General features: G+C 41.3%; 1 protein-coding gene across 7 annotated transcripts; it reads right to left on the bottom strand.

Annotated features, from left to right (window-relative positions):
- Positions 1–221: 221 nt before the first annotated feature.
- On the bottom strand, positions 222–19189 carry Cep20 (centrosomal protein 20). 7 transcript variants are annotated; one of them, XM_036195176.1, is made up of 5 exons: positions 19054–19183; positions 14817–15014; positions 13313–13397; positions 6888–6947; positions 222–519 (listed from the first exon to the last, which is right to left on the bottom strand). In XM_036195176.1, the coding sequence occupies exons 1-5, from the start codon at positions 19079–19081 to the stop codon at positions 477–479; spliced, it is 414 nt and encodes a 137-aa protein (XP_036051069.1). In that variant the 5' UTR covers positions 19082–19183; the 3' UTR covers positions 222–476. The 7 variants fall into 7 exon arrangements, with proteins under 7 accessions (XP_036051069.1, XP_036051066.1, XP_036051070.1 ...); XM_036195173.1 differs by having other exon boundaries at positions 6888–7021; positions 19054–19178; XM_036195177.1 differs by lacking the exon at positions 6888–6947 and having other exon boundaries at positions 19054–19188.
- Between the last annotated feature and the right edge of the window lie 6695 nt (positions 19190–25884).

Here is a 25884-nt window from a genome sequence, read left to right as displayed (position 1 = left end):
TTAGAGACAGCCTCTAAAGAAAAGGGAAAGAAGCACTTTTCAGTTTTCACAAACTTAACTTTACAAGTACATCCTGGCCTGGCGGTGGTGGTGCACACTTTTAATCTCAGCACCCGAGAGGTAGAGGCAGGTGGATCTCTGTGAGAGTCATGACAGCCTGATCTACAGATCAAAGCTACACAGAGAAACCCTGTCTCAAAAAACAAAAAAAACAAACCAAAACAAACACCACCACCCCCAAAATCCTGAAAACAGTACATTTTTTTCTCCAATGGCTTCTAGCAAGATGGATTAGCTTTTCATAGATGCAGTAAAACTTGAGGGGCTAAATGGAGAACATCAAACATTTATAAACTGTGGTGGTCTAATCAATGGTATCGGAAATAATAAGTGAGTTACTCCACAGACACAGCTGAGATCAGACAGCCTGGTATATGTATCATCTACTGACTGCTTGCACAGCAGCATGAGGCTCTTCAGTCGTGGTGCTTGGCCCCGTGTCCTTCCTCAGGTGGCCATCTAGAGAAAATACATAGGTGTTAATACTCACTCCAAATTAAAACAGGAAGACAAGCAAGTATACCTGCATATATTTTAGGACATTATATTTTATCATTTTTCTTATAACATGTCAGGGTGAGGGCTAGCAGGCATGCATGTGGAGGTCAGAGGACAACTTGAAGGAATCAGTTCTCTCCTTCTACCATATGTTCCAAGAACTGAACTTGCGTCAATTAGACTTGGCAGCAAGCCTCCTGAGCCATCCTGTTGGCTCTACTTTGTGAGTTCTCATTTCTTAAACATCATGAGGAAATCATAAATGTTTAGTATTAGAGACTAACTGTAATAATTCAAATGTTTCTACTTCATTGGGTAGAGTAGCAACAGGATCTCACTACGTAGCCCAGGCTGGCCTTCTGCCTCAGCTTGAATGCCAACATCCCAGGCTTCCACTACATGCCCAACCTGATTTTCTTTTTTCTCTGACTGAAGTACAGAGGGGAGCCCTGTGAGCCTTTCTCTCAGATATAAGGAATCAACTCAGGAGGAAGGACAAGTGTGCAATCAGCATTGTAGAATCATCCAAAACAACAAAACTACTATGACTGCCTGCTAGCTGAGCCCTCATGTTGTATATAAAAAAGGAGTACAGTTTATATCTTCATATCAAAAAACTGTAACACTATGCAGAAAATTGTGCTTGTGCTTTTAAAGCCTGCAAGATGGCTCAGTGGGTAAAGATGCTTGCCAAAATACTCTGATCCCCAACACTTACACAGAGGTACAGTACTATCTAGTAGCTACAGGTTGCCCTCTGATCTCCACATATGTACTGCAGTCCATGAGTGCACCGACAGTGTAATAAAAATGATAACTAAATAAAATAAAATTGAAAGAGAAACTGGGGATGGGGAGACATGCCTATAACTGCAGCACTTGGGAGCCTGGGATAAAAGGATAAATCCAAGTTCAAAGCCACTCTGATCCACATTGAGATCTGCTTGTCTCTGCTCCACCAAACTTGGGGTTATAGGGCACTGGGGTTATAGGCACATATGCCATGTTGGAGAGATGGTTCAGTGGTTAATAGCACTTATTGCTCTTGTAGAGGATCCAGTTTCTAGAACCCAGATGGCAGCTCACAATGAACTAGTCTGTAAATCTAGTTCAAGAAAATCTGATGTCCTCTTCTAGCCTCCTTGGGCACTGGGCATGTACACGGTACACAGACATATGTCAGGCAAATACCCACACACAAAAAATATACATATAAAATTTTATTTAAAAAAAAAAAGTCTGAGTCAGGTGTGGTGGTATATGCCTATAATCCCAGCTGCTGAGGGAACTGAGGTATGAGGATTGTCAGCAGTGTGATACATGGAAAAACTGTCTTAAAAAATAAATAAATAAATTACCAGGCAGTGGTGGCACATGCCTTTAATTCCAGCACTCAGGAGGCAGAGCCAGGTAGATCTATCTCTGTGGTGAGTTCAGGCCAGCCTGGTCTACAAAGTGAGTTCCAGGACAGGCTCCAAAGCTACACAGAGAAACTGTCTCGAAAAACCAAAAATCAGTCAAACAGAGGTAAAATTTAAGTTTAAATAGAAAAATGAAGGGCTTTTAAATTAAATTAATTTCTCTCTCTCTCTCTCTGTGCACACATGTGAGTACATATGCATACATGTGAGTGTGTACACACAAGCCAAAGCAGGTACATGTGGAAATTAGAGGGCAACTTTTTCTTTTTTGGTTTTTGGAGACATGGTTTCTCTGTGTAACTGTCCTGGCTGTCCTGGAACTGGTTGTAGCTGGATAAATCTTTCTTGCCCACCGTTACTCCAATAACCAGTCAGAGGTTTAACATTAATTACAAACAGTTTGGTCTATGGCTCAGGCTTATTGTTAGAAAGCTCTGACATGTTAAAAACCTGTGGATTTCTTCCAGGCTAATACGGTTTGATCGACCAAGACCCTCTGAAAGGTCTCTGATGACAGCCATGGCCCAGATGATCCAACATCCAGAAAAGCTTCAAGGCCACTGGCTGAGAGATGATGCAGCCTCACCGACTACTATGGCCAAGATTTAACTATAATTCTAAATTTTCTCAGGATCCCCATAAGATTGCCAGTGCCCCAATCAGCAGGAAGTAGTATAGAAAACTACACCCAAACTCCCCAAATATTGTTTATAAATGTTTGTTCTTATTTAAAGGGGTTGATTATGAATGCAATCTCTTTCTAAAGAAAAAAGGGGATATGATATAGAAATGATAAAAAGATTATTGAATCTACTTTGATTCAAAAAACAACTTAATCTCAAAATACTTTACATTTGATATGATTTGGTTTACTGATACAAATTTAAGGTAAATTTTGTTATACTGTATATATATTTCTACTCTTAAGATTTAAGCAACTCATTTAAAATTGTAGTGTATAATTAAGAAATACAGATTAATAATTAGTCATCTATGATAATCAAGCTTATAGTCATGTTAGTTTAGTTTTCTAGTTATACAAAGATATATTTTAATTAGGTAGGTAATCTTCAAACACTTCAAAGACCTAGAGAATATGGCATTTAAAATATTTAAAAAACTTAAGACTTTTCTGAACAATGAGATACATCTGCTTCTGGCAGCACCAATTACTTCAAAAAAGATGATGGGCATCAAAGAAACTCGTTATGGAGTTTGCTTACAATGTGGAAAAGGCTATTTGGGCAAGAAACTGCTCTTGCCTGGACTGCTTGACAGTATTTTGTATAAACTAGATGTGTAGGACCCATGGAAAAATAACCTCTGAACTTTGCCAAAACAGGGTGAGATGGTCCTTCAGGTTCCTGCTTCACAGAAGACCAAGACATTCTGCAGGATACAGAGAAAAGCAACTAACAAACTTTGCCAAAATAGGAAAAACAGTCCTTCAAATTTCCTGCTTCACCAAAAAGTATGCCAGAGAGTCTAGGCCTGTAGGCTGGAGATAGATGCTCCAATGTTACAGAGGAACTTTGGGTGACTGTCCAGACAGCCAGACGTCTCTGTTATTTCTAGAATTTTGGAAGTTGCTTACAATGCACTTCCTGTTTATTTAGGTAATATTATATCCTTCTGGGGTCTTCAATGGAGTTGAAGACTAGATAGTTATATAGTTTTAGTTATGATAAAAGGTAAATTAGATATAAAACTTTAGACTCATAAAGATAGGATAGATGATAGGATATTTTCTTTAATTTTGCCAGATACAAATAGATTAGATATTATAACTATAATTCTTGCTTGATAACTTTTTATATTATAATTTACTATGTTAAAATAAAAACCTTCCTTTTGGATTAGACAGAAAGGGGAAGTGCTGTGGGATGGTCTTTCTGTATGCTGTGAATGTGTTGCTATCACTGGTTAATAAAGAAGTTGCTTTGGCCTATGACAAGACAGGTTATAGCCAGGCACGAAATCCAAGCAATGAGACAGGGAGAAGGAAAGCGGAGTTGGGAGATGCCTGCCTGCCCAGCTAAGGAGCAACATGCCAGCAGACCAGTAACACCTATTTCTGCCTCCCAAGTGCTATGATTAAAGGTGTGCACCATCACTGCCCAGCTTCAAAGCACAACTTTTAGCAGTTGGTTCCTTCCTTCTGTTGTAAGGGTACTGAGGCTGTCAGGTTGTTGGGTTTGGCAGTAAATGCCTCCCACCCAGTGAGCCCAAACTGTGTTATTTTTGCACATTAAAACAGAACTGAGATGGGTTTTCCAACATGAAAATCTCAACTTTTATTTGGGACAAAACCTACTCTGCCTCAAAGATCACATCCACTAGCACAGGACTAGGTGACAGGCTATCTTTCTGAAGGTAGGTGCCTATGTGATCCTCACCAGCACCTTATACCTTCCACTAAAGTCAGATGAGCTGTCAAGTGGAGCCACTTGGCTCCTGCAGTCATGTGGACACAGAGAGAAACCACAGATGATGATCTATGGGTGAGGGCTCTTCTCAAGGCATTGCACAAAGAGGTCACTGTGTGCCATGAAAAGAAAAAAAACAAAACAAAACAACAACAACAAAACCATGATGAAGAAACCAGGAATGGTGATGCAAGCGTTTAATTCCAGCATGTTGGAGGCAGAGCAAAGGTGGATCTCTGAGTTCAAGACAAGCCTGACCTACAGAGCTAGTTCCAGGCCAGCCAGGGCTACACAGAGAACCCATCTCAAAAAAACAAAAACAAAAACAAAAACAAAAAATAATAATTTGTAAAATCACTGTCCCTGTAGTTCTGTGGCCACCCTCACTTATGAGCTTTCTCTGGAGCTTTCTATAGAGCAGGTGCCGAAAGCCACTTTATTGACTGGACCCACACTGCTCGTAGCACTGTGCATCTAAGCATGTCTCACTCCTCAGCTTGCCTGCCTCCTCCCTCCCCCCTCTCCTTCCTCTCTCTCTGCACAGGAAGGTGATCAGAAGAACTGACCCTAGTTAGTGACCACTCTCCTCACTTTCAACCCTCTACTGCCATTAACACTAACATTAAGGAGATTCTAACACATTTACAAACCAGAAATTACTTCTTAAAACCTTATTTTTCTTCATGAGATTAAATCAGTGTCTGGTGGTTGCTATGTTAACTATATTAATGTGTCATCAGCAACCACTAGGGACAGGAACTGAGTACTGTCATGCATTCTTCTTAAGTATGAACACTAGCAAAGCCTTTCTAGGGACTAAATAGTATGAATCATATGTTTAAATATGCCTATGTTGTCTGTGAACCAGCAATTCTGCTTTAGGCACCTCCACAGGCGAGATACTTGTATGTACAGACAAAGATACAACTTACACAATTATAAACCCAAAACCTTAGCCCTAGTTCATCAGTAAAATAAGAAGTGTGACAATACTACACTATAGAGACCCAGACCCACTGTTCCACAAGCACAATGCAAGGTAACAACACATGCAGATTCTTAAACACACAGAATCAGTCCATAGTGACTAATAAAAGGTCAACAGGAGCACCTTCCAAGAAAGAGAGGGGATCTGGGAAGTTAGGATGGGCAGGGCAGAGGACATTAAAGGGAACTTTACATTACTTGAGAATTTCAAAAGTTTTTATATGTATCGACATAGCTAGTGATTTATTTTGCATTTTAATTATTTATAAAATAGTATTTTGCCCTAGGGTCTGAGCCTTAGTGATTTATGGCATGAGCTTAGAAAGCTCCTACACTCATGCTCTGGCTGTATCTGGATGGCAGCCTTGTGTTGAACCTTGGCCTGTACCGAGTCACAGCAGCCTTGGTTCTCTGGAAGTTAGTAAGAATGATGGTCCAACCCAGTCAGCTCAGCATCACAACAGATGATAAAACCAGTCAAGTCACAAATAACGTTAAGCTGATTCACAAGTATGTCACTTTTAGAACTTAAGAGGCACCAAGTCACTCACATGGCAGTGTTGGTCATAAAACCTTACAAAACTTCAGAGCAATTTGCATCCTGGGTATTAAGAATTTATTCCAACTCTCATGTTAGCTGCCTGAACCCCACTTGTAACCACCCCTTGAGAAAGAGTGCCAACTCTACCACATGGGAAAACACCCATCTACAATGCACTCGGTTCAAACAACCAACTCAGAACCTGCTGCCAATGTGATCAAAACAACCAAAAGCTCATTTCACTTTATTATTTCTTTCTCATTTATTTATTCCTATCTGTTTTATTTTTGGAGACAGGGTCTTGCTATGTAGCCCAGGCTGGCCTTGAACTCAAGATCTTCTTGCCTTAGTCTTCATTGCCTAGATTACAAGCCTAAGCCACCATGCTTTACTCTAAAAGCTCATTTTAAAGACGAGCATTCTGAGTTGGGCTCAAAAGCTCATGCATCTAATCTTGGTATTAAGAGGTTGAGGAAAGACTGATGTAAGCTCAGGAACAGCAGAAGTAGAGTGAGAGCCTGTCTCAAAAGTATTTTGAAAAAGAATCTGTTATCTGTAGGTAACTGTCATCTACTGCAGAAAGTATCCTGAATATGTAATAGCACACACAGACACGGCTTCTCTGTATAGTAGTAATCTTGCCTTGTATTTTTCAGTCTGGGAAAGGTGGGAGATGGGAGAAGACTTCTTGATTTCAAAGTAAACTATAGTGTGGTAAAACAGGCTATTTCAAAGACCACACTGATGTAAAAGTCGGAGTTTCTTTCAAGACCTTGACTTTGAAATTATCATCACTTTGTCCAGTCAAGATAGTCTTTCCCCAAAGCACTTGGCTTTCTGGAGGTTAAGTAATACAGGCTAACACTGGACAATTAAAAGCACAATTAAGCTAGGACTCAAAAGCTCCAGAGGAGAATAAAGTCAATAAAGCTGAAGAATGTCAGAAGCGCCTACCCTTTGGTTTTCTGTTGGGCTTCCAGCTGGGATGCCTGTTTGGAGGCTGGAGTGTCGACTCTGTCAGAAACACATTCTGGATGTCATCTGGAGGACCACGCAAGAAATGGGCTAAAATTCCATATAACAGAGGACTATTTCAGGAAGAAGGCAAAACCAAAATCAATTCACTTCCCATAAGTAGAAAAAGCTTAAGACATTCGCTTTAAAGGTAAACTCTGACACCTTAAATGCATCTAACTCACTAGATCACAGAAGACATGGGATTATTATCCCATTATCCAAATGGTCACTCTCAGTTTAAAACTACCAATTAACTTGAGTGAGAATTTTCTCCCCCCGCCCCAGACAGGGTTTCTCTGTGTAGCCCTGGCTGTCCTGAAACTCACTCTGTAGACCAAGCTGGCCTTGAACTCACTGAGATCCACCTGCCTCTGCTTCCTGAGAGCTAGGATAAAAGGCATGCACCACCACTGCCTGGCTCCTTGAGTGAGAATTTTTAAACACCCAGGAAAAATATTAACACCATTAAAATCATCTAAACTGAAATGAAATTATAATCAACTCACTGGAATTCAGCTTCTCAACTCAAGCCCAGCCTAAAAACCTTCCTAGAAACCTAAAATTGGTTTAGCATCTACTGTTTTGTCAAGGTTATTCCTAGAAAGCATGTGGTCTGCCTTCAAATCCTGCTTTTGCCAACAGCCAGCCAGCTACAGACCTTGGAAGAGCTTAGTCTCCTGAAACTCAGATATTTCTTTCTTAAAGGGTGCAAGCAGAGGGCTAGAGAGATGGCTCAGCGATAAGAGCACTGGCTGCAGCCAGGCGGTGGTGACTCACGCCTTTAATCTCAGCACTCGGAAGGCAGAGACAGGTGGAACTCTGTGAGTTCAAGGCCAGCCTGGTCTACAGAGAGAAAGATACAGGACAGGTTCCAAAGCTACATAGAGAAACCCTGTCTCGAAAACCCCCCACCCCCAAAAAGAGTACTGGCTGTTTTTCCAGAGGACCTGGGTTCAATTCCCAGCACCCATATGGCAACTCACAGCTGTCTAACTCCAGTTCCAGGGTACCTGACACCCTCATGCAGGTATACATGCAGGCAAAACACAAATGAACATTAAATAAATAAATAAATAAATAAATAAATAAATAAATAAGCAAGCCCTAAAGGGTGTAAGCAGTTCCTAGGTATTTTGTATGCTGTGAATGAGTTCACAATGTTAAGTCTCTAGCTGTGCACCTTGCAGACAGTTAAAAGGCATATGAATTTTGGTTATAGGAGAGCTGGGTAGTAACTAATATCTAAAAGGCTACTTTGCAGTTTCCTCTTTTTTTTTTTTTTTTTTTTTTTGAGTTGAGGATCAAAACCCAGGGTCTTGCGCTTGCTAGGCAAGCACACTACCACTGAGTTAAATCCCCCAACCCTGTAGTTTCCTCTTATCCATCACTGTACTACTACCAATTTATGAACAAGAAAACCAGGGTTAAGTAATGTGCTAGGAATAACCAACTCCTATGTGCTTTTTCTTAAAACATGTCACCCAGAGTCCTGTTAGTTAGTTCCTTGACACTGAAGGCTGCTCTACTGACAGCACATAAGTGTTCTCTTTGTTTCCAATCTCACCCCTAAAAATACAAGTAAATATATTTACTTTTGAGATCTTTATCTCCTGCCGAGTTGGTATAATGGTTCAAAGTATGACACTCCTATCAAAAAGAGTCTAACCCCCTTATGCTTTAATGAGCCTCACTCACTTCTACCAATGGGACAAGGCAGTAAGGGCCAATTACTTGCTTTCTTGGATTACTCTGTGGAAGGCACAGCCTAAGGCCACAGGCAGGCACACAGGCAGGAGCTGAGGTACTCTGAAATCTCAAGAAACCTGGGGCTACACTCAGGTGAGCCCAGTTCCCAATACCCCCAACACAATGAGTTTTGGAGTGATATGCAGGACAGGAGCACATGACTGTGTGTTACAGCAGCTCCTCCAAGGAGAGCAGTGCAGGTTCTCAGTGTGGTACCTTAGGAATCTGTCTCATGACAGACTTCATGCCTCTGCCCCTTTCAGTTAACTTGGTTTGAGGCTGCTAAAGGCTTTACTTCTGATGATGAAATGTGAGATTCAGAACATTTTAACTGTCAGATATCTTAAATTATTTTGGATAACACATAATTAGCACTTTTATCCTGCAATTTCACAGACAGTAAAGTATATTTGCAAAAATAAGTTTTAAAAAGTCATGTACAGAAAAGTATAACTAGGGGTGCTGCTCAGTGGGAAAGCACTCACCTATCATGTGCAAAGCCCCAAGTTTTAGCCAGGTGGTGGTGGTGGTGGTGGTGGTACACGCCTTTAATCCCAGCACTCAGGAGGCAGAGGCAGGTGGATCTCTGTGAGTTCAAGGCCAGTCTGGTCTTCAGAGTGATTTCCAGGACAGCCAGGACTATTTGCTTCACAGAGAAACCTTGTCTCAAAAAACCCAAAAGAAAAAAAAAAGCACCCAAGTTTGGTCTCCAGCATGTACACATACACACACCCCAATTCCCTGAAAGGCTGCGATATGTTTCCTCATATTCTGGAAATAAAGCTGGTCACCAGTTTCCTTTTTAACTTGCTCATCTGAGGCAACTGTCTCAGAGGCTACCAAAGAGCTAGGAAAAAAAAAAAAAATCTAACAGCTAGCTACTCACTCCCAACACCTGCTAATTGCAAACTAATGCCTTCTGCTTGAATGACCCCATACCCAACTGCTCACCAGTAGCTATTGTTGGTAGTCTGAACAGGAATAGCCTCCATAGACTCATGTATTTGAATGCTTGGTCATTAGGGAATGGTGCTACTTGAGAGGGATTAGGAGGTGTAACCTTGTTAGAGTAGGTGTGGTCTTGTTGGAAGTATGTCACTGGGGGTAGGCTTTGGGGTTTCAAAAGCCCAAGCCAGTCCCAGCACCTCCTCTCTTCCTGTTGCCTGGAGATCCAGATATAGAACTTCCAGATACTTCTCCAGCACCATGCCTGCCTGTGTGCTGCCATGCTTCCTACCATGATGGAAATGGACTAAACCTCTGGAACTGTATGCAAGCCAATTAAATGCATTCCTTTATAAGAGTTGTTGTGGTCATGTGTCTCTTTATAGAGACAGAACATGAAGATAGCTACTCTTAGAGACTTTTTTCACACATTTCAAAAACTGTCCAAATTATAAAGCATTGCCCTGTTTTGCTTACCACTCAAATGCAGTGATTATTGTACCCATGACCACTATCTCTGCAGAATGGGGACTACGCCCCCTTAAAGATTTCTTCACCAAATAAATCTGGTTATCAATTTAGATGACATAAGATTTCTTCACCAAATAAATCTGGTTACCAATTTAGATAACAAAGGCTTTTTCTGTGGCAGGATTTCTTGGGGCACATGCTCTGTTTATTCACATCATGAATGACCAAGAGGGAATGTGGTTCAATGGCCTTTTGTGAGCATCTCATAGAATATTCCCGTCACTCTTTGGGAACACTACAGAAAATAGTGTGCTGCCACATCTACTGCATCTACAGCATTATACCATGTGTCAGATAGGTTTTGGCACAATAGTAAAATGCTAGAAAATCCCTCATTGATACAGAAATAAATAATCCACAATGACACAAGAACATGAGAGTTGTGCATAACAAAAGGGAAGACATGGTTCTGAAGACATGGTTCTGCATGGAAAGAAAAGGAGGCAGAGAGACAGCCTTCAATAGATACCCTCACATTATGTGTAGATAAAAACAAATTGAGACAAAATACAATTCCCCCCAAATAAGAGGAACTCAAGTGTTTGAAAGAGAGATGTATATATTCAATACAATTCTCTCATAAGTGGAAGAAAATACACACAGCTGTGCTTTAAGTGATAGACTCTACCTTTAAAATCTGAGCAGCAGCCAGGCATTGTGGCTCAGGCCTTTAATCCCAGCTCTCAGGAAGCAGAGGCAGGTGGATCTTAGTGAGTTCAAGACCACCCTGTTCTACAAAATAAGTTCCAGGACAGCCCAGCCAGGGTAACAGCCAGGACAGTTACACAGAGAAAACCTGTTTTGAAAACAACAACAACAACAACAACAACAACAAAAACCCAAAACCTGAGCAGCTACATGAGAAGCCTATGAGGAATGTGTGAGGAGGCAAAAGAACACCCCTGTGTTCTGGACACACTGCATTTAAAATGTCAGCAGACACATGAACCCCAACTCAGGAAAATGAGCACATTTGTCCTACACAGATCTCACTAGAGACTCAAGAGTATGGTGGGGAGGGATGCAAAAGAAATGAAAGCAGATGACAGAACCTGCTCAGTACCCACAATGAGGGAGAGCTAGGTTAAATGGCATATATGTACAGCAGTTTATGGTAACACAAACATAATTATACCATAAAAACAAATGAAAAAATTTAACAAACTTTTAGAAAGAAAACATAAGTCTTCTAAGAAATTTCCAGCTAGGAAAGGTTGCACTGAGCTGTGCACTCAGGCACTAGGTACAAACTAATAAGCCAGTTAGGGACTCTATGGAAAAATGTAAGGTATTAAACACAGGGAAAGAACTAAGAAATCATCAGTGTAAATGAGGAGTATTTCTGATGCAGACAGCAGAAGAGACAGGGACAGTAACATGAAAGCAGAGGTCTGGCAATGAAAGAATGTAAGCAGTAGTGGGGTGAGAGGAAGCTGATGGGAGGGCTTTTTGGTTATTGTTGTTCCTATACTGGAGTGAAGAAAGCAATAAGGAAAGCCTTAGAAAGAGGAAAAAAGATCAGGAAGCCAAGAAGAACAATCCTTAGAAAGAAGTATGTGGGGGGATAATGATGAAGGGGGAGCTGGAGAGATGGCCTATCGGTCCAGCCCCTCAATAGTCCCCTCCCAGGGTCCGGGAAGAATCTACAACCAGCTGATAATTAATCTTTGAAGAAATGAATCTATGTACACGAAACTCCTTAGTTCATATACTTTATTATTCTGTGATAGTTCTCTCTACACAGCTTCTATTCTGCTCTCATGTCTAGCTCCTTTCTTGCCTGATTTCTCTCTACCTTTATATACTGTCCCCTCTAGGTTCTATCTTAATTCCTTCATCTAGTTCTGTCCCTTCTAGGTTCTCATCTATCTAGTTCTTTCCCCTATCAGCTCCTCTACCATTTCCTTCTCTCTCATCTTGTTCTTCCCCATCTGGCTCTTCCTCCTCTCCCATCTCGTTCCTCTAGTACTCTCTTCTAGCCCTTCAATCAAGTTCTTCCCCATCTCAGTTTGTTCCTCTCAAGTTCTTACCCACCTAGTTCTTCCATTCTCTTTTCTCTTCTCTCTTCTCTGCCCTGGAAGTCCCAGTATATGAAGGCAGGGTCCAAGCTAAATTGTGTAAAGCTATTACTTAATGTCCACCTGACCTAGGCGGTGTCCCTTCTGGAATTCACCTTAAGTCAGGAGACTTGTATGTGGGCTGCTGTCACTGTTAGTCCTTGGAAGTTGGGCGCCTACCTGGGTGGTGCTTCCTGTAGTCCTTGAAAGTGGGTAAGGGAGATATCTGATTCCAGAGAAAGCCTTTCCTGAGGCTGTTCTCCAAATCCCTGGAATGTGTATGTCCAGAGAGTGATCAGTCCGCATTGTTAGCCCTTCTTAGGGAAAATCGTCACTTGGGAAAACTAGGAAGGCACACATGATTTTCATAACAGAATACAGCTGATATATAACAAGCCAAGTAACAACAAAAACTCCTTGGGATTTGGCTTCCTCTGGAGGAATTCCCTGATCCCTCCAGGTTGTGACTTTGTCATAACCAGCTGAGTTCTTATGATATATTCCTGCGGCCTGCAGCAGTTAAGAGCACTGGCTGTTCTTCCAGAGGACCAGCTTCAATTCCCAGTACCCACTTGTTGGCTTACAACCACCTATAACTCCAGCTTCAAAGTCTTTAAGGCAATCAGGCATGTATGTGGTGAACAACATGCACACAGACAAAACATCCATCCACATAAACACATTTTTTTTTTAAGTCTGAAAAAGAAAGAAGTAGAGGGCTGGGCCAAGGAGACTGCTGAGGGGTATGTATAGGGTGTGTTGCACCCTTAACAGTCAAGGCCCTGTTTCAACTACTACCACTGAAAGAAAGAAATTGGGGGAAAAACTCTCAAGAAAGAAAGAGGGAGGGAGGAAGGCAGGTAGGCAGGGTGGCTGGTTAGGTATTCAGTCCTCTGAAGACACAGCAAGCTCAGCTGTAGCAGAGAGCTCAGTTGACTTTGCTGCCACACTTCTTGGACCTCATATAGTGTATAACATACAGTAACCCAAATAAGTTCCTGCTGGATTAAAATGAATCATAGCCAGTACTATGCAATTGAATCTGAATACAACATCTGTAAACCTCTTTTAAAAACTTCTTACATTGAGTTATCTTTTGATTCTTCAAAGGCATTTAGTTCACGGATGAGAAACTGTCTGTCCAATGGAACTATGGGTTGACCAGATTCTGGGGGGAAAAATTCAGGAAAACACTAAGTCTATTAATCAAAAAGGCAAATTCAACTTTGATAATAACCACACCTGCTAGGTACACACATTTCTCAGACTTTGGGAGAATGCTGACAGATCAAACTGCATATGACTTTATGATGTCAACATACTCCAATGCAATTAAATGTAGAACTTAATTACAGCTTACCACATACTCACTTTGGTAATATGGTTTCTGAATCTAAAGCTATAATGCTGGACTTCAGTAAGCTTCCTAAGATGCCTATAGATTAAACACATAGTAATACTAAATAATTCATTAAAAAATATATATAGCAATTCTAAAATTAAAATTATTAAATTTTTAGACTGAGTCTTACTCTAGCACAGACTGGCCTCAAATTCATTATGTGAACTAGACTGGCCTTGATTCTTCTGCTGTGGCTTCCTGAATGCTGGGACTACATGTATTAGCCATCACTTCCCTGGTGAAAGTGAAATGATAGAGCCACTCAGAAGCAGTTATTACCTGAAGGGAAGCATTCACTTCCCAGACAATTGGCAATTCCATCTTTATTTATCTAAAAAAATAAAATGATGTTCACACATGAACTTCAAGTAAATGCTTTTGAGGATTTGATTCACTGCTGCCAGAAAGTATAAATAACTAAAATGTCTATAAGAGCAGATGAAATGGCACAGCCACAGCATTTCCATATTCACAGGGTCAAAGTCAACATGACTGAACCTGCAGTGTATTTTACTAAGTGAAGTGAGGCAGCGTCAGAAGGCATGTTCTATAGGCTTCCACTTATATGACACTCTGGAAAAGGCAAACTTGATTAACAGAAACTCAGTCTCCTCTTCTCTTCTCTCCTCTCTACCCTCCATAAGTGCTGTGAATTAGCTTCTGGCCTCACACATTAGGCAAGTGTTCTCTCACTGAGCTACAGCCCCAGTGCTTTTCTATTTTGTATTTTGAAGCAGTGTCCTCCTGCCTTAGCCCCTTGAGTTTCTATGAGTATAGGCATTAGCAACCATACCAACCTAAAACACTTAATATGGAATGAGTACTGTCACTATTTCATCCTAGGGACGATACCCAGGTAATGGCCAGCTGTAACAAACTGAGGGAAATAGACACTGATAATAGATCTTTAGAGATCCTTCAATGTATCAAAATCATTATCCTTTATGAGCATGTGTGCTTAATAGTACATACAGAACCTACAGTGGAAGGTCCTAGCTCTTACTTTCCCCAACAGCAGACAGCTCACCAAAACCTGTCCATGTATGACAAGAGCCCATGGGATGCTAAGTGTTCAGTCACCTGCATGACACAGTAATGGAACTACATATTCAGGCTAACTGCTTTCTAAGAATCAGAAAAAGGGTATAAAGCAGAGCTTTTTTCCAGAGATGAACAACCACTTACCTGCTATAAGGACAGAGGCTGTGTACTTATATTTGTTGAATTCCAAATATTCTCTAATTAATTCATTAATTATAAGGTTTTCATGAGACAATGATGGCCGGGGTTCATGATCATCATCCAGGGCATTGAAAACTTCAGCACGGATCCTTGCTTTTAAATGTCCTAACACTCCCTTTTTTTCCAAGGTGTTCTTTAAAACTGTTAAAATATAAATGGTTCTGTTATAAACTAAATGTTGAAATTTCAGGTATGTGCTAAAGAATGATGTTTAAAAGGAAAATGACACAAATACAGTTCTTAGTTTAAAGAGAAAGCTGAACAATGATATCAATATCATAAGCTATGTTTGTAAAAATTAAAGTCTCCATATTATAATAATCCACCCTCAATGTATTTGTGCAAATTCAAGTTTATCCATGTTGTATCTTTAGTTAGGGACTGTAGTTTGGTGGGGGAGAAAAGAGTGTACAGAATTACAGTTTGCTTATACTCCAATCTCCCACAGATTTTCAAGTGTTTGTCAATCTATAGGGGACCCAGACATTACTAATAGCCTTTAGTCCAGAAAGATGGTTATGGAAAACAATTATCCTCCACAAAAAGAGGAAATATATCATTATTGTTGATGATACTTTTGAGATTCACAGCTGACTTGGTTTTGTTTTTCAAGACAGAGGCTCATTATGTAGTTCTGGCTGTCCTGAACTTACACTGTAGACTAGGCTGTAGAACTCTCAGAGATCTGCCTGCCTCTGCTTCTTGAGTGCTGGGACTAAAGGTGTGCACCACCACACACCTGGCTGAAATCCATAGCTGGTTTGTTGTTTTTTCCAGACAGTATTTCTCTTTGTAGCCTTGGCTGTCCTGGAACTCCCATATCTGATTCTTAATGAAAAAAGTGTTTTGGGTTTTGGTTCTGTTCTGCTTTAAGGGATCTAGAGCTGGGAATGTTGCACGTTCCTGTAATCCCAGCACTTGGGAGGCTGGGAAGTCAGAGCAGCATGGGCCTCATATCTAGGCTGTAACCCAAGCTAACTTTAAACTTCTTATGTAGGCTGAGCATGACCCTGAACTTCTGATTCTTATAGGCTGTGCTGGGATTACAGGTGTACATGACCACCCCCAATGTATGTGTTGCTAAGGATTGAACTCAGGGCCTCATGCATGATAGGCAACCTATATCCCTAGCCCAACAGTAGGATTTTAAAACTTCAAGCCTGGTTAGAAATGTAACATGAAGCCGGGCGGTGGAGGCGCATGCCTTTAATCCCAGCACTTGGGAGGCAGCGCCAGGCAGATTTCTGTGAGTTCGAGGCCAGCCTGGTCTACAGAGCAAGATCCAGGAAAGGCGCAAAGCTACACAGAGAAACCCTGCCTTGAAAAACCAAAACCAAAAAAAAAAAAAAAAAAAGAAAAGAAAAGAAAAAGAAAAAAGAAATGTAATAAAAAGAGTGTAATACAAAAGAGAGGCTGAAGAGATGGCTTAGTAGTTAAGAATGCATATTGTTCTTCCAGAGGACCTCAGTTTACTATCTGGCACCCAAATGGGCAGCTTACAATCATCTGTAACTCTATGGGTACTAGCCTTCTCAGGCAACTGCACTCTTGTACTCTTGTGTATACATACACACACACACACAGACTCAGAGACAGAGACAAACAGAAAAGACACACAAATAAAAATAAACCTTAAAAAAATGTAATTAGACTGCTAACCTAAAGAAGTCAGGAGTATGCACATCTCAACCCAGCTACTACCCAGGCCCAGAACCAGGGCTATGAGTTAGCCCACCCTAACATTCACCTCATCTATGAACTGCCGAAGTATGTGAAGGGGCTGGACCTGAAGACCCAAAGCTACAGGATCTCCATGACTCAAGGTAACAACAGGATATTAAAGAGAGTCCTGCTGAGGGCCCAGTGTCAAGATGGTAGCAAAACGAGAGGCCTTAAACTCAAACTAATGGCATGAACACTTACAAATAAAGATGTATGCCGAGACTTTTTTTTTGGTATGTTAAGGTGGTTTTTTTCCTTTAAATTTGATTTTATGGCGGCGAGGTTGTAAAGGATGGGGAGATAAATGGGATCAGTATGCATGATGTGAAATCCACAAAGAATCAATTTTAAAAAAGTCACCATCTGTTAACAGTAATCTGGAACCTTCCCTTTTCAAATAGTCTTTTGTGGCTAAATGGCAAGTCTAGAGAATCAGTATAATGCCTAGAATACAGCAAGAGCTCACTAAACGTTACAAATGTATAATACCAATAGTGCCCTACACTATTGGTGAAAAAAATGTAGTTTTTTGTTGTTGTTGTTTTTTGGTTTTTTTTTTTTTAGACAAGGTTTCTCTGTGTAGCCTTGGCTCTCCTGGAATTGGCTTTGTAGATCAGACTGGCCTCCAACTCACAGAGATCCACCTGCCTCTGCCTCCTGAGTACTGGGATTAAAGGTGTGCACCACCACTGCCCAGCTAAAAAGTGTAGTTTAACAATGCACTTTGCTCTGCCAATGACAAAAGCATTATTAATATGCCACAATAATTAAAATTCTTAAGACAGCTTATCCACTTAGCTACATACACAAAGTTCCTAAGCTTTGGTAAATAACAACATCCTTGTCCATGTGATTAAAGATATACTCTGACTTTTCATCTTTCTTCTCCTGTTTTTAAAACATTCATCCCTTCACCTTTCTACAGGTATACTAACTGCAGTTGTCAACCAAACATACCTTGTAACAGACCCATAAAAGCAAAGTTTTATCATACTCTTAGGATCCTCTGTTCTCTAGTTCCATCTTTGGAAATTAAATGGAGAGATTATTTTCTACTGGCAACCATCCTGTCCCAATTACTCTGATGTGCACACAGTACAGCCTCAATCTTAGCAGAAAATTGAAAAGTAATGAAGCTGGAGTTGGGAAACATAGCATGTCCTTCATGACTTGGTGGCAAATTCATAACCCATGTCTTAGTTACCTTCTCCTGGCAATGAACTCTATCTCTCAGAGAAAGATCTAGGGGAGATGAGAGAGTGCTTTAAATGAGTAAAAGGCCCATAAACTAGAAGATCATTGAATAGGAAACAAGTCTTCATTACATTTCTCTTGGACATGGAGCATATTAAGAGCCTGAGAATACAGAAAATAAATATGTAAAGAGGCCCCTAAAACTATAGGGGCCACCCATAACCTTCAGGGTGTCACTCTGAGTTTTTTTTTTTTTTTTTATTTTACTCTTTGTATTTTATGCTTACAATGCTGTTACCATAAATACTTCTTCAGGAACGAATCTTAATCTGACTTATTTCCCACCGAATTATCTTGAAATCCCACGAGAAATTTATACAATATCACACATGTTATGTATACCCCACTCCCAGAAGGGCTCCACTGATTCACGTGAAGTCCCTCCTGGAGACTGAGGCATGTCTGTTTTTGAACTGCTCACCAGCACAGTGCCCCCAATACACATTTAGTCCATCGTTACTGCGTTAGAGCTTCCAAACTACTCTACTTGGTCCTCTCCAAATTTCCACTACCATTGGCTAGTCTCTGAATTCTTTGAAACTCACAGAATGGCATGGTGATTAACGCCTGGTGTGCTACTGTACTTATGGGATTTCCACACCAGTTTACTTCTACCTAAATTATCTTGGGTGAAATATTCCAATTCTGGGCACCTCAACTCCCCAATGTATGACATGGACGGAGGATTTGTTACATATAATCAAGTAGTTGTTGGATGAGTTGTGTCTTACAGAGAGGATAGCCACACTGAACCTTAACTACAATTACGACTCAAACATTAACTATAATTACTATTCAGAGTTAACAGTATACACGTGTCATTGATGGCTACTCTTTGTTTTTGCAGTTCTGGAGATGGAACCCAGAGCCCTGCACATAATCACTTTGTCATGGTCAAAAACCCTGAACACATGGCCTAGCCTTGGCGCTGTCGGCTCAGTGGGGTTCTGAGAGATGCCCAGACGTCTTGAGAGACAGACCTGCAACCCTGTCAGAAACTAAAGATTCCAGTCCTTTCCTCCAGCTCCAAGTCTGGCCCTCCCATAGCGCATGCGCAGCGGTCACTCCCCGTGGGCTCTGCCACCTCAGAACGACCCCGAAAAGAGCCGAGCCAGTGTTCCGGGCGCTCTCTTTCCGTCCCATCCCTATCATAGACGGAAGGCGCGACGCTTCCCACTGGCAAGCGTCCCCTCGGCGCACTCACCAGCTTTCAGCTCAGTAACAGTCGCCATTTTTCAACGGCTGCTGACAGCACACCTTCTTCTGGGAGTACGCGCGGCGCTGCGGCGTGATCTCCAACCAATAGGAGCACTCTCTCTTCAGGCGCAACCTCGACCGTTTCTGCGTCTGCTGTCGGGTGATTGGCGAGCCGCCTCCAGAGGCTTCACCAATCAGCGAGCGTGTGAGGCGGGCCCTGATACGGGAGAGGGCGGAGCCAAGACCGAATCCGTTCCCTAGCGTTGCCGGTGGGTGCTGCTGCAGTCGTAGAGGTCAAGGTGCTGGCTGCTCAACTCTTCTCAGTGTGGCGAGGCGTTGTGGATGGTCCGGCGTCAGTTACCTGGAAGACGTGTGAGAACAGACTGCTCTGACTCATCCTTGGGCCTTTGGAGTCGATGACCGAGAGTTGGTTTTTCTGCCAAGTTCCCAGATGCTGTGAATGGCTGCTGCTGATCTGAGGAACAGCAAGAATCACCTTCCAGGGCACTCACCAGGAAGCGTTTACACGCCTCAGGTTAATGATGCCCATTTTACAGAGAAGGAAACTTGAATTGTCAATAGTCAACGATCTTTCATTAAGATCACCTGGAGATGGTGGAGGTGATACCTAAATCCCAGGCCCTTGTCTTTTCAAAGCCTGCCCTCCACACTAGAGTTAATACCGAGTACATTTGTAGTCCCCGAGCTATTTGTGAAAATAACTGATAAAGGAATAAGATGTAGCTTTACAAGAAGAAAAAAAGAACATGGGAATAATACCTTCAAAACGGTGTGAGACAGTATGATTACAGCTGGCTCTCCAGGGTGGCCAAAGACACTGTAAATAAGAAGCAATCTTGACCTAGATTTTAAAACTGGACCCTCAAAATTCTGAACAACCTGTTAGAATTCCTAGCTATTCCCCCAGTGTAGGGCCTTATGTCCTATGTAATCTGTGGTGCCCTGCATGATCACATAATCTATGCACATGCCTGGCATAGCTACATAAACCCATATGTGCGTGGCGGTGGGGGGAGGGCCATAAAAGCAGGTTCCACCTATTTCTCTCCTCTCTTCCTGCATAGTCCTTCCATTGGCCTATGCATGTCCCTTCTATTCCCTTCCCTTAATAAAACTTTTAAGAGTGGAGTTTCGTTGTGCCTCATGGCTCCTCTTGCATGGTAAAGAGCACTGCTTAATAAACAACACAGCCCAATAATAGAAGTCTATTTATTAGTGGATGCCAGTGAGCATATTTTCAAGGAAGTGAAATGTAATAGGAAGTATAGGCTTAAAAATAATCACTGTTTTGTTTTTTGACCTCATTGTGTAGTCCAGGCTGTCTGGGCATTCACTCTGTAGCCCAGGCTAGCATTGAACTAACAGTCTTCCTGCTTCTGTCTCAGAGTGCTGGAATTTTACCAATGAGTGCCACCATACTTGTACAATTCTTTTTTTTTTTTAATTTGCCTCAGGAAGACACATGTATTTTCTTCCTAAGGTTGGCTTTGTTCCTCGCCCAGACACCCCCCCCCACCCCACCCTGCATGCCCCTTTGAGTTTCTCTGTATAGCAGCTCTGACAGCCCTGGAACTCACTTTGTAGACTCATAGAGTTCCACCTGCCTCTGCCTCTAGAGTGCTGGAATTAAAAGGCATGCACCACCACGAGGTTTCTCTGAAGTACATAGGGTGGCTTTGAATTAGTGCTCCTTTCTTTAACCTCCTAAGTGCTGAGATGACAGTTGTACATCACCAAAAATGTTCCTGAGATATTTCTGAATATGGGTAGAGTTTTTAAAGTTTGAAATCAATGTAGAGGGATGGCTCAGTGAGTAAAGTGCTTGCTGCATATGTCTGAAGAGCTGAGTCTAGATCCCCAGCACCCATGTAAATGCTGGCTTGGGGGATCCCTGGGGCAAGGTGTCTAACTAGACAAGCCAAATCAACAAGCTCTAGTTTAAGTGAGAAATTTTGCCACAACATCAAAAGTAGAAGAAAGTGATGGAAGAAGACACTTAAAATCAAAGCCTTAGAGGAATCTATTCTCATTTTAGACTAGTCTAATTTTATACCATGTTGGAGTTAAGAGCAACACTACTGAATGTACTGATGAAGAATTCCAGAGGCCAAACAGAATGTGACCAACTGATTGTAATCAACATGCATTAATTGACATCACTATGCTCACCAAAAATAGATACATCTCAAATTTTCCCTTAGAAGCATGGTTTTTTCTTTTCTTTTCTTTTTTTTGAATGTGGTGGCATGTCAATAGTACCAACTGCTTACTCTGTATGTAATCATGTGCTGTAAGAGGATTACTTGAGCCAGGGGCGCAGAGTCATTCAGGGCAATCACAGTGTTGCTGTTCTCTATGGGCATGCCATGATTATCACCATCATGAAGCAGGGCACTATGGTGATTTACAGAAGACTGCAGCCATGGCAACAAAATAAACAGTTATACCTTCTCCAGCTACAATGAATCTTGGAAATGCTAAAATATATCAAAGGTTAAAAAATGACAGAGGGGTGGGACTTTGCAGTGGTACAGCTGTCTTGAGTCACCCATGTGTCTGTGAGTAATCTTAGTAAACTCATTTACTCACCAAGCTGGATTCAGTGAAATCCTTCTTTGGTCCGTCTTCTTCACTATTAGGGTAGATAGGCATTTCTTTTCCATCTCCTTAGGAATGTTGCACAACAGTAACATATGAGATCCTAGCCCTTTAAATGATAAGAACTTAAACATAGATAAAACATTGAACACTATTGGTGAGGATGTGAAAGGCAGGCAATGCCAAAGCTAACTGGTAGGTGAGCACATTGACACCACCACCCAGAGGTTGTTTGATGAGAGCAAACAACCTTCCTTATCCTTTAGCTTACTTGTTCTTGTTCTCAGTGTATGATATAAAGATATTAGCAGCTAATAGAAAAGGACTTCTTTATGAGGATATTTAGTGTGGCACTGTTTGTCAGAAATACTCAAATAAAAGCAACTGATGGGACTGATGAGAAGGCTCAGTGTGTGATGGTGCTTGCCACCAAGCCTGAAAATCTGAGTTTGGACCCTGGATCCCACCCATATGGTGGAAAGAGAGAACAGATTCTCAGAGGTTGTCCTCTGACCTCCATCTGCACACTGTGACATGGGCATATGTTCCCCTTAAGAATAAATAAATGTCAAAAAAGAAAGACCAACAATCCTAAATTGTTTTTGTCAAGGACACTATGTAAGTGGCATGGTAGGGTTGCTTTGGAACATAGCTCTGCCAATGCTTATTCAGTCACATATATGTTTCTGATGCTGTGATCCCAGTCCTAGGAGTTTATCCAAGACCAGTAAAAACATGTTCACCCAAAAGCCTGTGTGCAAAGAGGGCATATTTAGTAACAATTGCCTCAACTCAGAAACAGCCTAATGTCTTAACTTCTGAATAGATAAATGAACCATGGTATATGTATCCCACAGGGTATTGATGATTAAAAGGAGCTGAGATTTTGAGACATGCCACATGTCTGACTCTAATACATATGTTCAGTCAAAGAAACTAGGTTCAGGCTAGCCTGAAACTTACCACATAGCTGAGGACGACCTTGAGCTTCTGACTCTGCCTCCATTCCCTGGTGTTGAGTTGATTTATATTTTTTAAAATTAGTATTTGTGTGTGTGTGCACATGATGTGTGTGTATGCCAGTGGTTCTCAATCTTCCTAATGCTGTGACCTTTTAATACAGTTCCAAATATTGTGGTGAACCCCAACCATAAAATTATTTCATTGCTACTTCATAACTATAATTTTTCTACTGTTACATAAATATCTGCTATGCAGGATATCTGCTTTGCAACTCCCAAAGAGGTCACAAGCCACCGATTGAGAACCACTGATACACCATGGTAAACATATGTAGATCAGAGGGCAACTTTGTGGAGTCAATTGTCTCCTTCCACCTTTACATAGGTTTTGGGGATCAAACTCAGATCTCCAATTATACTATAGTGGTTTGAAAGAAAATGGCCCCTAAAGGGAGTGGCACTATTAGAAGGTATGGCTTTGTTGGAGGAAGTGTGTCATTGTGGGAGTGGGCTTTGAGGTCTCTTTTGCTCAAGTATCCCTCAGTGTGGCTTTCAGACCATTTCCTGTTGCCTACAAGATGCAGGACTCTCAGATACTTCTCCAGCATCATGTCTGCCTACATGCTGCCATGCTTCCAACCATGGTGGTAATGAACTGAACCTCTGAAACTGTAAGCAAGCTACCTCAATTAAATGTTTTCCTGATAAGAGTTTCCATGGTCATGGTGTCACTTCACAGCAGTAGAAACCCAAACTAAGACACATACCAAGTGGCTTTACCTTCTGAGTCATGATTGACATTTTTAAAAACATTTTTTAATGATTTATGTATTCTTATTTTATGTGCATTGGTGTTTTGCCTGCACGTGTGTCAGTGTAAGGGTGTCAGATTCCCTGGAACTGGAGTTACAGACAGTTGTAAGCTGCTATGTGGGTGCTGGGAATTGAACCTTGGTCATCTGGAAGAGCAGCCAGTGCTCTTAACCACTGAGCCATCTCTCCAGCCCATGACTGGCATTTTTAAACTAAGCACCTGCACTGCTGTGAATGGAGAGCTAGGAGGAGATGCCATGAAACAACACTTTTCAGATTGCCAGGGACATCTCTTACTCCCTGACCTTGGATCTATGAAGCTATTTGTAGGAGTCCTCTCAGTTATGTGCATACTCATTTCTGGAAATGGGAATGTTTTAGCTCATCCCTTGGTCAATGAATGGTGGGAGCCAGTGGATTACCCATGTCTGCTGTGGGCACATTGAAGGCATACTCTATTCTACATAGTTCCCAGGGTACTCCAGTGAGACCCAGTGCTAGCTGTCCAATCTATGGTATCATAGCTTCCATAAGTTTGCCAACATCCTCATTTTCCCTGACTCTAGTTTCCTGGAACTCTTCCCCAAACAACTTACATGAAAATCTAGTGTCAGGTTCTGTTCTTTAGGTTAGACTAAGCTGGAACGGTTACGTTAGTATACAGTGTCCCTCTTCATCCACCTGGGAGGATCCTTATAGACAACAATGTCTAAGGATATTAACATGTCTTACATGTAAAACATTAAAAAATTTTTATGTAAAGCTTACCCATATCCTCAGATGCTTTTCAAGGGTATCCAGTTTTGTGGAGGCAGAGGTACATATTCGTATATGTACACACCTGTACACATGTGGAGGACTGAGGTCAACCTTAGGTGTCATTCCTCAGGAAACATCCAACTTGATTTTTGAGACAGAGTCTTTCACTGTCCTGGAACTTGCCAAGTAAACCAGGCCAACTGGTCAACAAACCCAGGGTCTGTAAAAGGCACCATGCTCTTTTCTTTGAAGGCAGCTGAACAGGAAGTGGGCCAATGGCTTCTGATGTGCAATGGAACAGCAGATGAAACAGTTATTCTTGAAGAATAACTAAGCTCACCCCTCTCAATAGTAGACTGACATTTAATAGAGGGATGTGGAGAAGAACGGGATACCGAGATGAAGCCACATATACACAGCCAAGAAAAATGGACAGCTGAATTGAAAAAAAAATCAATAATTTCCAGAATTTAAAATCCTGAATCATGTCATGACACTAATGGAATTCAGGTGTTTCTGGTACATGGACTGCTCTCACCAAATGTGAGGTCAAACTGTTGACCTTGTATACCTCCTAGTTCACAAATGAGTCTATCAGATATGCTAAGCCTATAGGCTGAAGGTGATACCCCAACACTGCAGAGAAACCTTAGGTGACTGTCCAGGCAGCTGGCTGTTTCTGTCAATTCACATTTTTTTTTTTTATTGGAAGCTGCTTGCATGCACTTCCTGTCTTTATTTTTTTATTAGGTAGTATTATTTTCTTCTTGGGTCTCTGCGGGAGTTGAAGATCAGTTAGTTTTAGTTATAGTTATCTTTGTTAATGATTTCAGAAAAACTCACTAAGGGCTATAAGTGTATAAATTTGAAAGACATTATAAGACAGTTCCGTTAGTAATATAAGTTAGGACAGAAAGTGATTCAGGTACATTTTGGACTTACCAAAATAGTATAGATAATGGAATTATTTTCTCTGAATTTGTCAAATGCAAATGGACTAGACATTGTTTAGGTATTTATTGTTTGTATATATGGTATATATAGTTATTGTACTTTTGTATATAGTTTTTCTTTTATTAGTTGTAACTTTTTTCCTTTTTTTCTTTTTATTAAAATAGAAAAGGGGAAATATAGTGATATTTTATTTGTATTGAAATGTGATTTTATTTGTATGTTAATAAAGTTGCCCTGAGGCCAGAGCAAGCCAGAGCAGAAGCTGGGCGGTGGTGGTGCACACCTTTAATCCCAGCACTTGGGAGGCAGAGCTAGGCAGGATCTCTGTGTGTTCAAGGACACAGGCAACATGGCAGACACACACCTTTAATCTCAATACCAACCATAGAAGACCTGGAGGTCTGTACAAACAGGTGGTGATGAAGAGGTCATGTGGCTGGGTTTACAACCAATGAGAAAATAGAACAGAAAGTCTATAAAAAAGATAAGACACATAGCAGTAGGTCTTTTGTGGAGAGGAAGGACAGCAGAAGCAGTGAAGGGTAAGGTTTTCTGCTCTTGCTCTGCAATTGGTTCTGTGTTTCTTATTTAACAAGACGGTTACATCTACACAGGGTCCAACTGTCCAGGCTTCCTAGTGCTAAGCACATACCGCCACACCTGGCCTTTTACGTGGGTGCTGGGGCTGAAACTCCAGTCCTCATACTTATGGGATAAGTACTCTACCACTG

The sequence above is a fragment of the Onychomys torridus genome, chromosome 8, assembly GCF_903995425.1.
Source record: "Onychomys torridus chromosome 8, mOncTor1.1, whole genome shotgun sequence".
Classification (NCBI taxonomy): domain Eukaryota; kingdom Metazoa; phylum Chordata; class Mammalia; order Rodentia; family Cricetidae; genus Onychomys; species Onychomys torridus.
The sequence above is the reverse complement of the archived record's forward strand: the minus strand, read 5'-3'. Positions and strand labels throughout refer to the sequence as shown.

Excerpts from the sequence above, each read along its gene's own strand:
- Cep20 (XM_036195173.1), bottom strand. The coding sequence starts at position 19,081 with ATGGCGACTGTTACTGAGCTGAAAGCTG. Across the intron at positions 15,015-19,053 it reads TGTTACTGAGCTGAAAGCTG|TTTTAAAGAACACCTTGGAA; the intron begins GTGAGTGCGCCG and ends ATATTTTAACAG. Across the intron at positions 520-6,887 it reads GCCCAACAGAAAACCAAAGG|ATGGCCACCTGAGGAAGGAC; the intron begins GTAGGCGCTTCT and ends TATTTTCTCTAG.